The sequence below is a fragment of the Mobula birostris genome, chromosome 6 (genome assembly GCF_030028105.1).
Source record: "Mobula birostris isolate sMobBir1 chromosome 6, sMobBir1.hap1, whole genome shotgun sequence".
NCBI classification, from domain to species: domain Eukaryota; kingdom Metazoa; phylum Chordata; class Chondrichthyes; order Myliobatiformes; family Myliobatidae; genus Mobula; species Mobula birostris.
In genome coordinates this window covers 64,993,848-65,008,406 of record NC_092375.1, presented here as the reverse complement: position 1 = coordinate 65,008,406, position 14,559 = coordinate 64,993,848, and the positions used below count along the sequence as shown (strand labels likewise).

Here is a 14,559-nt window from a genome sequence, read left to right as displayed (position 1 = left end):
GCTACTTGGAGCAGCAAGGGATCTGTTCTGCACCCCAAAAGGTGAGAGTAATCTCACTTTGCTTCTTGGGCATACATGTTCTCCCGTATACTGTGAAGATGCCCAGTAAATTGCAGTCTCTGTTAATGACATATTGACCCTCAACCTTGCCACCTGCTGCCAATGTTCTGCTGGCTGTAGAACAAGTCTGTCTGTGACAAGTTAGTTATAACCACAGGTTAAGAGATCCCAGTTGTGTAATGTTGGTGTAATCAGTTGTAGGTCAATCAATGTGACTGTTATCCTGAGTTAAAATTGAGCCTGCTACTTTTTTATGTAAGGAAAACAGGTCATGAATGTTATGTATCTATTTGAATGATATAGGATTTAAGTAAGGTAAAAGAAAATGATTTAAGTCAACTCAGTTTATTGAATTAATACAAAGGACTGGCAATACCATTTCCTAATAAATTATTCATTAACTGGTCATTGAGATTTATTATACCAACCAACCTAAAATTAAACAGACTGTGGCACGCACACCAACCTATTGACAACAAAATAGTAGTTTCACTCAAAGTTTAGTGATTTTCAGTAAAGGCATAAGAAATGTATGTAATCAAATATTTTAAAAAAGATATTTAATGCACCATCAGGTGTACATGACAAATAATGCATCACTGACTTCGAAGACATTGTTCCATTATATACCCTGATGAGAAAAACACTTACTGGCATGTATAAAATGTCAATAACACAAATAAGAGGATACATTGATTATGCTACTTGGCAAATACAAAATCTTAAGATCATTTTCTTTTTTTGATGGGGAATAATTAACCTACGAGAGTAAGTATGGTTAGTCGACAATGTGATGCACTGAAACTTGAGAATTACTATTGGCATGATTGATATACAGCAAATGTGCATTTATTGTTCATGGTGACTTTAGTTTGTACTTTGTCCTACTTGCACTGCTGACAACGGATTGAGAATATGCAGCTGATGTTTGATCAACTCTAGTGTAAATAATGAACTATTTCAGCTGAAACCTGAAAACCATTGCCGCAAAACTGCACAGTCCGCACATTAACTGTAAATTCAAGAATTTGACACGTTGCTTAGTGTTAAGGTGAATTATTTAGCTGGTAGCAGAAATAGCCTTTAGTTCCTGTCTATTGGGAACATTGACAATCTGTGGCTGAACTGTCCTGAGCTGATTGTGTGTGTTTTGGGTGGGGGATGGGGGAAAATAGAGCAAAATTTACATTATGAAGAACAGGGACTGGAAGTAAAAGATTGATCTACAAAAGCAATGTGTGTTTTAAATCTTTTTTTACAACCCCATCAAGTTCAACTCTTTGTAGTGCCTGATGAAATGCATGGTACCTTTGCAAACATTATACAAATCTAGTGGCACAATGGTTAGTAAGTTTTGCTGACTGAAAAGAATTTCTCTGCACATCTTTGGATGTATAAGTACATAAGGACTTGTATTAATTAATATCAACTTTACCATGACTATATAAATCAATTTAAATGATATGCTGGAATGTTCAGAGAATGGAGATTGATGTAAACCCAGAAGGATTTGAGTCTTCACAGAAACATGTATGTTTCATTTTACTGATTTCACACTATGTTGGAAAAGAGCTATAATTTCTAGTAAAAGGATAACAATATTTCTGGCATTGTAGAAAGTTTATGCTCAGATCATAAAACCATCCTTTAACATTCGGTGTTATATTCCATTCCTCACATTATTGAGTTTGGGTGACCCAAAGACAGGTTTAAGGAAGAACGTGACTGAAATGGAGGAACAAATGACATTTTTAAAATTGATTCCAGATAATAACCCAAAATATCAAGGGGTGATTTTCTTTGTACAACAGCTGTCAATGTGTTTAAGCATGGGCTGGATTTTGTGAAGAAATGTCAACGGTGACATTTGGAACTATAATCGATTTTCATGTGGAATTTCCTGCCCAGAATTAATATCCTGAGTTTGCTTGCCACTTTTCATTTGTCATTTCTCGAGTCTTATTTGGAATCCAGTGGTAGAATTAGGCTATTTGGCCCATTGATAATGGCTGATATATTATCCCGTGCAACCCCATTCTCCTTCCTTCTCCCTGTAACCTTTCACCTTTATTATGGGTTAATAAAGAACCTGTCAACTTCCTCTTTAAATATACCCAATGACAGCTGTCTGTGGCAATGAATTCCATAGATTCACTGCCCTCTGGCTAAAGAAATTCCCCCTCATCTCTTTTCCAAAGAATTGTCTTTGTCTTATACTCCCCCAACTACAGGAAACATCCTATCCACGTCTACTCTCAAAGCCTTTCAATATTTGATAACTTTCAATAGGATTCTCCCCCACCCCACCCAAACACAAACCCAGAGCCATCAAATCTTTTCATACATTAACTCTTTAATTCCCAGGATCATTATCATGAAGCTCATATGGGCCCTCTCCAATGCCAGCACATCATTTTTTAGATAAGGGGCTCAGATAACTACAACAGTGTTTTAACTATGGCTCTTGTTTATAATCTGCTGTCAGTGAAATGTCATCATAAGGACTGTCATTGGTATTTTTAAATATTAATGTAACTTTAGTTCTTTTGTAGTAATAGTGAATAACAGCTCATAACACTGCAGAACTATAACTTTAGTCTGCAAGCATGATGATGGAGGCAACAGACTCGATGACTTGACTCCTGAATACACGGAACGAAAGAGCTGCACCTAAAGATGGGGAAAGGGAAAACCAAATTCAAAAGCAGAGAGGGAGTGAAATGAAATGGTGTGGAAGAATCATTTGCTGGAAAAAGGGAGGAGACATCATGGAAAATGTATGATATTGAGGGAAGGTACATTCTGGGTTATGCCTCTGTCCTTGGGAAGGAGAGAAGGGCCAATGTGGTTTACAGGCTGTCATGCAAGTTGCAAATCAGAAATTGTAAAGCTAAGTAGCAATCATAATAGAGAATGGAGGAAGACGAAAGTAATTTGAGAATTGAATGCTGAACGAGGGAGTTCACATCTGGATGGATCGATATGATGGCAAAAGTATCAATTGGAATTGACTAAGAAAGGCGACTGAGTTTAGGTGATGCAAATTTAGTAGACAGAACTCTATCTTGTTCAGTTAATAGTCTTGCAAATGGTTTATCATTATAACCACTGAGTACAGGCATTTCTATGGTATCCAGAAGTTAAAATAGGATGTAGATGCTTGCTTTGGAAGGGAGTATGCAGTTTTTGATTGAAGGACATCTTGTGTTGAGCTTTTCTCTTGTGTTACACGAGAATCATTTGCACTTTCCTAATCCCAGGCCATGATAACTTTACTGAAGTTAACAAATACACCTTTGTTCTTTTTACTGTGAAGGAAACAAAAAAAAAGCTTAACTATTGAGATGATTACCGTAAAACTTTTATTCGAACAATTCATGTCTTCAAAATTTGCACCTAGTCTCTTTCATGCTTATAATGTACATTTTGTTATGCATTATAAAATTCACAATTGAATATGTCAAAGTAGGTGCAACAGTAGCAGCCAAATAGTTTCCGAGCAAATAATCGTTAGATAGTAAATCAGTCCAGACCCAGGGTCTCAACCCCAAAAGGCAGCTGTCTATTTCCCTCCATAGATGCTGCCCGATCTGCTAAATTCCTGTAACATTTTGTTTGTTGGTCCAGATCCCAGCATTTGCAGTCTCTTGTGTTTCTGGTAAAATAATCTTTGTTGGGTAGATATTGCTCTAAGTAGTGCAGATTTATTTTAATGAAGCTGATTTTTAAACTTAATGTTTTGTTACGCTAATTTGTTGTATCATTGATAATAAATTGAAACTGGAATATTTATTTATGGGATATATGCAATAGGCCCTTCCAGCCATTCGAGCCATGCCACCCAGCAAACCCCTGATTTAATCCTAGCCTAATGACGAGACAATTTACAAGACTAATTAACCTTCCAAACAGTATGTCTTTGGACTGTGGGAGGAAACCAGTGCAGTCTTGGGGAGATCGTACAACTCCTAACAGGCAGTGGCGGGAAATGAACCTGAGTCACCTGTACTGTAAGGTGTTGTGCTAAGTACAATGCTGCTGTGCTGCCCACAATGGCCTTGAGTGCTCACTGAACAAAGAAGGTTGCAGTATGATTCCTGTTCTTTCTGCTTCTGTTCTCACCACTTCAAAACCGGAGGGTAGGGAAATGTGAAGAAGGATGTATAACTTCCTTTGCTAAAGCAATGACTGGGTGCTGATTCTTGAACAATGTTATCCTTGTTACATTTATTTGCAACACCTATCAAGTGATAATGAAAATCCAAAAACCTCCAATTGCTAGCAATCAAATAAAGATATAGAAAACATTGGAAATACTCAGGTCACATTGCATCTGTGGGAAAAGAAATAATTAATCTTTCAGGTATCTTTTGATGAAGGGCTTTTAACCTGGAACATCGATGTGACCTGATCTGCTGAGTATTTCCAGGAGTTTGTTTTATTATTAATCAATGTGAAGTGAAAGGAATGAGCTTTTTTTGGGGAATATATGCAGTGCCCTAAGGAATTCTGTCCATATGGACCATTTCCACTTTTAATCAATAATTCAAAATTTTAAAAATAATTCAAATTAATATGTTGCATTAATTTTACTAAATAATGGGACTACTGGGTCTGAGATGAGATTAGATTATGAGGACACTCAGTCCTTGTTTATTGTCATTTAGAAATGCATGCATTAAAAAATGATACAATGTTCCTTCAGAGTGATATCACAAAAAAACAAGACAAACCAAAGAATAACACTGACAAGACCACACAATTATAACATATAGTTACAGCAGTGTAAAGCAATACCATCATTTGATAAAGAACAGACCATGGGAATGGTAAAAAAAGTCTCAAAGTTCCGATAGCCCTCGATAGCAGGCGGCAGAAGGGAGAAACTCTCTGCCATAAACCTCCAGGCACCGACAACTGTCGATGCATTGGAAGCATCCGACCCCAGCTGACTCTGAGTCCGTCCGAAAACTTCGAGCCTCCCACCAGCCCTTCGACACCGCACACCATCTCTGCCGAGCGCCTCGAACCCGTCCCGGCCGCCGAGCAACAAGCAAAGCCGAGGATTTGGGGCCTTCCCCTCCAGAGATTCTGGATCACACAGTAACAGCGGCAGCAAAAAGGGCATCTCAGAAGTTTCACCAGATGTTCCTCCGTTCTCTCACGTCTGTCTCCATCAAATCAGAATTGTGCACGGTCCCCTACTTGACAGATTACAGATATCATTCACTGGAGTGGCCGCACAAGCTGCGTCGCACTGCCATCTTCTCCTCCTCCTCCTCCTCCTCCTGATAGATTATAGGTCAAAATTGAAATATCCATACCAGTTGTAAATTTGCTTGACATAGTGATCCAAATTCAGTTAAACTGGTGAAGCAACTTGCTTATATGATGTTTCAGTTTATGTCAATAGAGAGGATTAAGAAGATCAAGGTGTTCAATTTTAAGTTTTATGAGAGCAGGTCTGAGTTGATATCCAGAGGTGGACGTTTTCTCAGGGTACTTGATCTGCGGAGCACAGGGTCCTCTCACGGCGGACATGAATTTGAGGAAATGCTTTGATATAAGATTGGACTATATTTGTATGGATTGAGTATCCTCAGCTATTAATTTTTAGTTATATTTCAGAGGAGAATTATTGCTTCAAAAATGCCTCCTCTTTTTGTTGGGTGAAGAGTATGTATATGTGATAGCAGGTATCACAATAGATTGAAGAATCTGTTTTTTTTTTATTTACTCTTGGAACTATTTGTGTTGGGATAATATTTTACTTGTCAGTTACAGTTGGCTCTCAGATCATCTGCATAAAAGGTCCAACAGCGATGCTCGGCTGAAGTGAAAATAACTCTTTCTCCTCTATGATTTGAAGGTATTTTTAATAAGAGTTACTGTAGAACTACTGTGGTTCGTGGTTTAGACATACCAGTGATTTAGAGGATTCTTGCACCAGATGTTCCAGTGAGTCCTGAGCCAGCCTAATTCTCTGTGTTGGCAGTCTGCATTAGCATACCGAATGGGTGGCAGGACGATGTGTAGCACAGAGCCTTTCTGACTCTGTCCTTGAATATCACTGGAGGTACAGCGGAAAGCTGGAGAGAGGCTAAAGGTAAATGGGTAACTTGGACTCGGGATCAGGATTTGTGAGAGAAGATAGCTCTTGCCAGTTGATTTATATCTTATAGGAATGTCAGATACTCTGATTTGATGCATTCCTTTGTGCATCAGTTTGGAACATATGAAAGAAAAATTGTGCTCCACCCTGCAAAGTCCCAATTGAGAACTCTGAAACTTTAGGTGACTCACTGTCTTTCTGTTTGTATTGGAACTGTTATCATTTTGGCTCAGCTTTTCTCTTTGTATCGGTACTGTATGCCTTTTAGTCAATTCGCGTTGGTGCATAAACATTGGGGTTATGTAAACTTCTTGTTCCCCTGATTTAAAACAACTAATGATTAAACCTAGACCACTCTATTCACCTCGGGAGTTCTCATCTGTGATCTTGACCCCAGTTTACATACCACCAGCGGTCGATTATAAGCAAGCCCCAGCGAAACTGCACCATGTTGTCTCTAAACAAGAAACAGTTCACCCTGATGCATTTCAAATTATAGTTGGCTACTTTAGCCAGGCCTGCTTGAAGAAAACCCTGCCCAATTATCATCAGCACGCAAACTGTTGCACCAGAATTCCCAGCGGATGACTGCTACACTATGATAAGGAATACCTATCGTTCCTTCCCGAGACCGCATTTTGGCAAGTCGGATCATTTGTCTGTACTCCTACTGCCTGCAAACAGACAGAGTCTGAAAAGCAAGGTTCCAGAGATCAAGACAACTAAGAGGTGGTCAAGGGAGGCGGAGGAATAGTTACAGGATTACCTTGAGTCAGTGGACTGGGCTGTGTTCAATGACTCAGATCTGAGGATCTGAATGACTACACCAGGGTTTTTACGGACTCCATCAAAACAGCTGTGGGTGAGTGTGTCCCCACAAAATCGTTCAGGGTTTTCCCCAATCAGAAGTCTTGGATGACCAATGAAATCCTGAACCTGCTGAGAGCCAGATCAGAGGCATTCAAGTCTGGAGATCAAAAATGCTACAAGGGGTGCAGGTATGATCTCCAGAAAGTTATCACTTGGGTGAAGTGGAGATTGGAATCAATGAGGTGTGGCAAGGCTTGATTACCATAACCTCTTACAAAGTTAAATCTTGCAAGATAGGGAACAGCAGAGCTTGGCTTCCAGCTGAGCTCAATGCCTTCTATGCTTGCTTTGATCCCCAGAACAGGGAGGAACCATTGCATACCCCCATGTCTCCCGATGCTCCTTTGGTCTCAGTATCTGAAGATGACATGCGGGCTGCCTTCAAGAGAGTGAATCCAAGGAAAGTATCCAGTCTGAACAGAGTTCTTGGTTGAGTAGTGTAGTCCTGTGCCAACCAACTGGCTAATGTATTCAGATATTTTCAATCTCTTGCTCCGGTAGCGTGATACCACCTGTTTCAAACAGGGTCAATCATACCAGTGCCCAAGAAGAGCATGGTAACCTGTCTGAATGACTTTCACACAGTGGCACTTACATCCACAATGATGAAGTGTTTTGAGAGGCTGGTGTTGAAGCCTATCTGCTTCTGTCCGAGTGGCGACTTGGATCCACTCCAATTCGCCTACGGAAGCAACAGGTCTACAGCAGATGCTTTCTCGTTGGCTCTTCACAACAACCCTGGCACATCTGGACAGCAAAGATCATCAGGATGCTCTTTATTGATTACAGCTTGGCATTTAACACCATAATCCCCTCTAATCAGTAAACTCCCAAGACCTGGGACTCAATACCCCCTTGTGCATTTGGATCCTGGATTTCCTCACTTGTAGACCCCAGTCAGTTTGGATTAGCAAAAACATCTGTTCCACAATCTCCATCAGAACAGCAGCACCGCAGGGTTGTGTACTTGGCTCTTGCTCAACTCACTTTACACCTATGACAGTGTGCCTAAGTACAGCTCCAACACCTTATGCAAGTTTGCTGATGACACCGCTGCTGTGGGCTGCATCAGAGGAGGTGATGAATCAGCATACAGAAGGGAGGTTGAAAATTTGGCTGAATAGTGTAATGGTAATAACTCTTACTCAATGTCAATAAGACCAAGGAACTGATAGACTTCAGGAGAGGGAAATCAGAGGTCCATGAGCCAATAATCATCGGAGGATCAGAGGTGGAAAAGGTCAGTAACTTTAAATTCTGGGGTGTCACTATCTCAGGGGACCTGTCCTGGACCCATCATATAAATAGAATTGAACCTCTATTTCCTTGGGAGACTGCAGAAATTCGGCATGTCATCAAAAACCTTGGCAAAATTCTATAGGAAGTGTGGTGGAATGTGGGTGCTCTGGCTGCATTATAGCCTGGTTTGGGAACACCAAAGCCTTTGAGCAGAAAATCCTACAGAAGGTAGTAGATTCGGCCCAGTACATCACGGGTAAAACCCTGCCACCCATTGAGCACGTCTACCTAAAATGTTGCCATGGAAAAGCTGCATCCATCATCAAAGATCCTCACCACCCAGGCCATGCTCATTTCTCGTTGTTCCAGCAAGAAGGTACAGGTGCCTCAGGACTCACACCACCAGGTTCAAGAACAATTACATCTTCATCAGGCTCTTGAGCAAAAGGGGATAACCGCACTCATTTAAAAGACTCTTTTATCTTGTCATTTCATGCTAGTTATTTATTGCTATTTATTTATTTGCATTTGTACTGTTTGTTTACAGTTTACTGTTCCTGATGTTTACAGTTTTACAGTTATTGTTCTACACATTTTCTTCATATGTCCACACAAAAAGAATCTCAGGGTTGTATGTGGTGACATGTATTAACTCTGATAACAAATTTTACTTTGAGCTTTGTTTGACCTGCTGGGCAGAACCCACAGATTTGCTATTAGCAATGCATTGCATAGATAAGTAAGCATAGTTTGATTCTAGCAAATACTTTAACTCATTTTGTCTCAAAATAGCAGAAAGACTAGCTGTGTTCTACTGATTTCTCCCCCACTTTAAGTGTGCCAAAATCTAATTAAGTTTCACTCTTGCAATTCTGATTGTTCTCTAGCTGAAAACGTAACTGCTTTCCTTTTCACAGTTGCTGCCTTCCCTGCTGAATCCCCTTTGCTTCCAAAGGGGATTTTAAAATGCATTTCAATAATTTGAGAGCTTGGGAACAAAATTATTTGAGAATTAATTGCTCTTTAGACTAAGCTATGCATCAATGAGTGCAGGGAAGGTTCAGTCATTAGTGTCTGCATCTGAACTTGGCATGATACAAGTGGTGGACTTAATTCACCTCTATTTAATTTTGCATGAATCTTGGCCAGCAAATCATTTTTAATTTGTGGCCCATTGTTGTTGATTATTTGAGAACCTTCCTTCATCAACTAGCGTTGTGTTTGAAACAAATCCTGATTACAGTGAGTATTTAATATTTGTATAATGATGACCATTATTAAATTCTTTAAACTCTTCATTCCAGAAAAGCAAGGCTTATATTGAAACATCTACAGAATTTTAAGCTATATCTAACTCACCACATGAAATAACGAACTCCTTCAAAGGTGCCATTATGTTGGCCAACTTCGGTGCCTTCCAGTTCTACACCTATATATGCTTCCTGCCTGCCAGGAAGGTGTCCCAAGTATTTGATCACACCTTTACCAATCTTTCCTGCAGGCTGGGAGAATTTAACGAGATGCCCGATGCTCAGATCTGCAATGCTCCGGGGAGCAAAGGGACGTCGTGGCAATGCAGCTTTGTCGACCAAGGACCTGTGTGTTAGTTATAATAAATATTATTTCTGACTTCAACTTGAAACTGTTGCTATGATATTTTCAGCATTTTGTGCTTGCTTAAGTTCCAGCAGGACAAGACTGAGAGTGGAACTTTTAAGTGCTTGACAGTAAATTTGGAAATGGGTACTTGCAACATAACACTTGGATCAGGCAGAGTCATTATAAATTTATGGAAGGGCAGTAATGTCTGACAAGTATTTTGGAATGTTTGAACGTTCTAACTTGTAAAATGGGTAAAATTATTTTTGGACTTTCATAAGATGTTATGCAAGACATTGTTGAAGATATTCTGATTTACCAACCAGTTCAAGTGCAGAAAACATACAGGTCTTTTTGGGTCGGGAGAAGTTGGGAGGTGTACTGATGCTGGTGCTCCAACTGTTCACAACAGACAGAAAGGAATTGAATCAGATCGTGTTAAACATGTACATTTGCAGCTGATACATAGTAAAGATGATGATGTAGACTAGAAGAGGAGTGAAATGAGCCTTCAGGGTGTATTTCTTTTATATTACATTTGCTCCAAGTTGGTGAGCAGAATTTGCAATTCTTCAGCTCCTGGAAGAAATCCTTTCTCAGGCGAAATGATTTTTCATTAACAGGGAAATACTATTTTGGGAATGTGTGCTGAGGCTCCCTTCAATATTTTTTTATTCAGGATTAGTTATTGATCTATTTTGGGAGTGGACATATTGTTCAGGAGGAAAAAAGTAGACAAGGTAATTAATTTTTAAGGGAAGAAATACACTTCTGTTAAACACTTGTTTTAATTGTAAAAATACAAAATCTCAAAGAATATTAAAATCAATTTCTGGGCAGTTGTTGGACTGCTATTTCACTGGGTGACTGACTGAAAAATGATTTGCAATGCAAACCAAACAAACAAATCTTAATTAGGATTAAGTAGATGGATTATGATCTGGACTTTAGATAGGTTGTGAAACAACACTGTGGCAGCTTTCTCTGAGCACTGCAGTTTGAAACAGATCTGAGATTAAAATAACTTAAGGTTACAAAACTTCAAATGGATGTGGTTTGGCAGAACTATTTGAGGCATTTATAGTAATTGAAGTTTTGCATCACAGCTAGATTTGATTAGATGCTACAGTATAAGAACTCCAGTGCTGTGTGCTGTGGACTTTTCATTTTGTTTGTTAGGTGCCAGCTATGTAACACCTGGAGTCAGATTTGTGGGTTGCCAGTCATAATATCATAATATAGTAGTTTAGTTTATCAACTGTTTTTTCTGCGAGGAACTTTGAGCCAAAATGTTAGATCCTGGTCAGTTTGTCTGGGTGAATAATGTGTTCGGAGACACTGCAAGTCCTTTAACCCATTTGAGTGTGATTACATTGAAATTGAAAGTTGCCCAGTGAGAGGTTGTCCTGCTGAATTGCATGCAAACAGCTCTGTGAAATCATTTGTGTAAGACTGCTTCCTTACTAACCTTGATGTTTTATTTCTGTTGAGGCAGCTGCTGCGAAAATCAGAAGGTGAAGTTATTGGTTGACAGAGATTCGAACAGGAGCAGTGTGCGATTTGGAATTGTTGGTGAGGGTTATTTTGGTTTGGAAGTGATGTGTCATCTTCACTCAACCCATCCAAATCCAACATAATACCTAGAAAAAGGATAAGAGGAATAGAATGGGAAAAAGTTATTAAAAAAATACTAGTTTTTCAGTGTGGGTTACTTTTAATCATGCTTTGGTAAAGTCGTGTCATTACACATCCTTCAGTGCGAATCAAGGTAAAGGAAGTGACTACTCTGCTGCATGTTTAAAGCAAGTTAATAAACTATAAATTTGCTACTGGAGTTCACATGGCACCCAATGGTGGGCCTACTTTTGATCGTATTCATGGTGATATTTTTTCATTCCTTTTGGTATGTATTTTAATTTGTTTGATCATAGTTTTTTGGGTAACTGTGAATGCCTGAGATAATGAAAATCAATGGCACTCATGAATGGTAAGAAGGCTTGTCCCCAGCCTGGTTGGCTATGAGGGGAGAAGGCGGCAGGGCCCATGTATTATATTCCTGAATATCCCAATTCTGTCAGAACCACTGGCCAAACCTTGGTTTTGATCACTTGAACCCCTTTGAAATGGGAGAGGTATGCCAAGCCGGCCATTGACCCTGTTTAATCATTTCAACATCTGCAGTCTCTACATTTGCAAAGTGAACATCCACAGTGCTCTGGTTGAAATCTGCAAAGTTTTTTTGCAGTATACATAAGGAAATCTTTCACTTGTGTCCAAAGTAACTGAGTTTATATTAAATGTATCTCCTGAGCTCTGGACTGCTGTAATAATAATAAGCTGATTGGACCAATATTGCAGATCAGAAAACAGGAAAAGAGATTGCAGTAATCTTTTTGTAACTAGAGCCATGGTTTGAATGATTGAACTGCTTGGGAGGATCAAATGTAAAATTAATTCTTCTCAAGAAAATTAGAATAGTGAATGAAAATCTAAATTGCAGGTTCTGGAACTATTTAATAGAAAATGCTGGAAACACTGACCAGGTTAAGTAGTGTATGTGGAGACAGAAATGCAGTTAACAAGCTTTGTCAGAAATGAAACTGCATTTGTGCAGTATGTTTTTTAGTGAAAGTTATTGTTGGAATTACCTGAATTTTGATGAATGTTTGAATTAATAAGCTGACCATTGGTCACATCGTTGCATGATGCAAGTAGAGCTTCCGTGTTGTCGCTGTCGATTGAAGCTAAAGAACAACTGCTGGTGGATCTCTCTCTGAATCCATCTGTGGGTGGAAAGCCCAATAACACACTCTAAGAATCTGCATTGGAATACTTTTGAAATACAATATCATGGCATTGGGGGAATTAAAAAATAGTGTTGGTTTATTCAATGGGCATCAGGTTGGAGGCTTATAATGGCATGGATGTAGAATCTCTGCAAATGCTGTACTCTAGTTGAGGCAGAGATCTGAAGAAACCCTCGGGCTCCGCTGAGAGCTATGTAAATGAGTCAAGAGGTCACAGCTGCAGATCTGTCCCAAAGAAAGGCCTGGTTTTGAAAAAATGCATCAAATTGGCTTGCAAATAATGTTGAGGTCATTATCTTCTGCTTGAAAGGTTGAAAATGTTGTTAATTTGTGTGTGTGTGTGGGGGGGAAGTAAGAGGGGTGATTTAATGGGCACCAAGGTAATTTTTTTTTGTTGTTTTGGTTAGTACATGATATATGATGATCTATTTCTTGACTTTGCCAGTAAGAATCGTGACGTGTTCTCATTTAAATTTTGAATTAGCCTTTTTTTTTCCAGAATGAGATAAGTGTTCGACTGTTCATAATCCTTTTTTTGTTGGATGAGATGTTAATTAAGGGTATCTGTAAATAGTACCCTTGCATTGTTTCGCAGAATATTTGGCGAGAGATGATTAATGCTCGATTAGTAGTTAACTACATGTAAAATTGATAAAACAGAATATATGTACCCTTTTAAGCAGTTTTATTTTATTGACTTGGTTTGTGGTATTTGGCTGTTATTTGAAATAATGTAGTAGTGTCCAAATTGCAAAAGTACTTCACTTGCTGAGTGCACTTGAAGAAACTGCAGAAAGGATGTGAAAGATTCTGTATGAAGGCAATCCTGTTCAGAGGTAGGTCAGACTGTTAATGCATTTCAGGTGAAACTCATCTGAACTCAAACTGACTGTATAAAAGCTCTAAAACTTATGATGCAACCACTTTGGAGTTATGCTGGTAAAAGTGAAATCCTGTACGCAGTCTCCAGGCCATTGTAGTTAGTTTCTAAATGTTAAGCCAATTAGTTTTAATTCTATGGAAGATCAAATTGTAACTTCTAATGTTTACATTATAATGTATTTACTGCTGCAGTCAGACATTCCATTGTATGTTCAGAAGTCTTGGATGTCTGGAGCTGATTTTCCTCTAACAGCATATTCCTTTCTGGTTTTATTAGTTTTAAATACAGCATAAATAATATGGAGCAACATTTAACTTACCATCACAGGATTTAAGCCGCTGATCTGAAATCATTTTATTCTCATTTGATTTGATTGGACTAATTTTGTCTTCAATATTGAAATATTCAAAGCTGTGAAATTTGGAAAATAAATGGGCATAGTTGGTTAATATATTTTATTTCAATTAGCAAACAACATCAAATATGCAAGTTGTAATCCAGTATAGTTGTATCAACACAGTCTGTCTTGGAAACCCAATCAGACAGATAACCGTGTGTAAGTGAGATATTTACTCTGGATTACTTAGACCAGTAATCTAAACTGTAATGTTAATGCTATTATGCTTTGATTGTATTCGTGTACCTGGTTTCTGGTCTGACTAATATCAACCTCATTGTGTTAACATTCAGAGTGAATCAAAGTGGCAAGGTCTGAGTATTATGCTCAACATTTAGAGTGAATCAAAGTGACAAGATCTGAGTATTATGCTCATACCTGATTTGTGAAGGTGAGGAGATGCAATGCAAGCAGGAAGGTAGGGAAGACATTTTCTGAATTATGGTCTCACTTTCTTTCGCACACATTTGTCCCTTTGTGCCTGAAATTGTCCTGTTCTCTAGAAATCCAAACATAAACAAAATAAAGGATTACATGTGGAATCATAGATCAATGTACATGGAACCAACATGTTCAAATCAGTTCATATTTT

At 38.8% G+C, this 14,559-nt stretch overlaps 1 protein-coding gene across 3 annotated transcripts in view; it reads right to left on the bottom strand.

Moving 5' to 3' along the window:
* Positions 1-468: 468 nt before the first annotated feature.
* Positions 469-14,559, bottom strand: part of LOC140199809 (uncharacterized) — a 48,136-nt gene continuing 34,045 nt past the window's right edge. For all 3 annotated transcript variants that reach the window (XM_072262299.1, XM_072262301.1, XM_072262300.1), the window contains exons 6-11: positions 14,346-14,466; positions 13,890-13,981; positions 12,529-12,663; positions 11,349-11,520; positions 9,641-9,877; positions 469-3,368 (exon numbers count right to left, since the gene is read on the bottom strand). In XM_072262299.1, the coding sequence (XP_072118400.1) occupies positions 3,311-3,368; positions 9,641-9,877; positions 11,349-11,520; positions 12,529-12,663; positions 13,890-13,981; positions 14,346-14,466 (815 nt within the window). In that variant the 3' untranslated portion in view covers positions 469-3,310. The remainder of the gene's footprint in view (positions 3,369-9,640; positions 9,878-11,348; positions 11,521-12,528; positions 12,664-13,889; positions 13,982-14,345; positions 14,467-14,559) is intronic.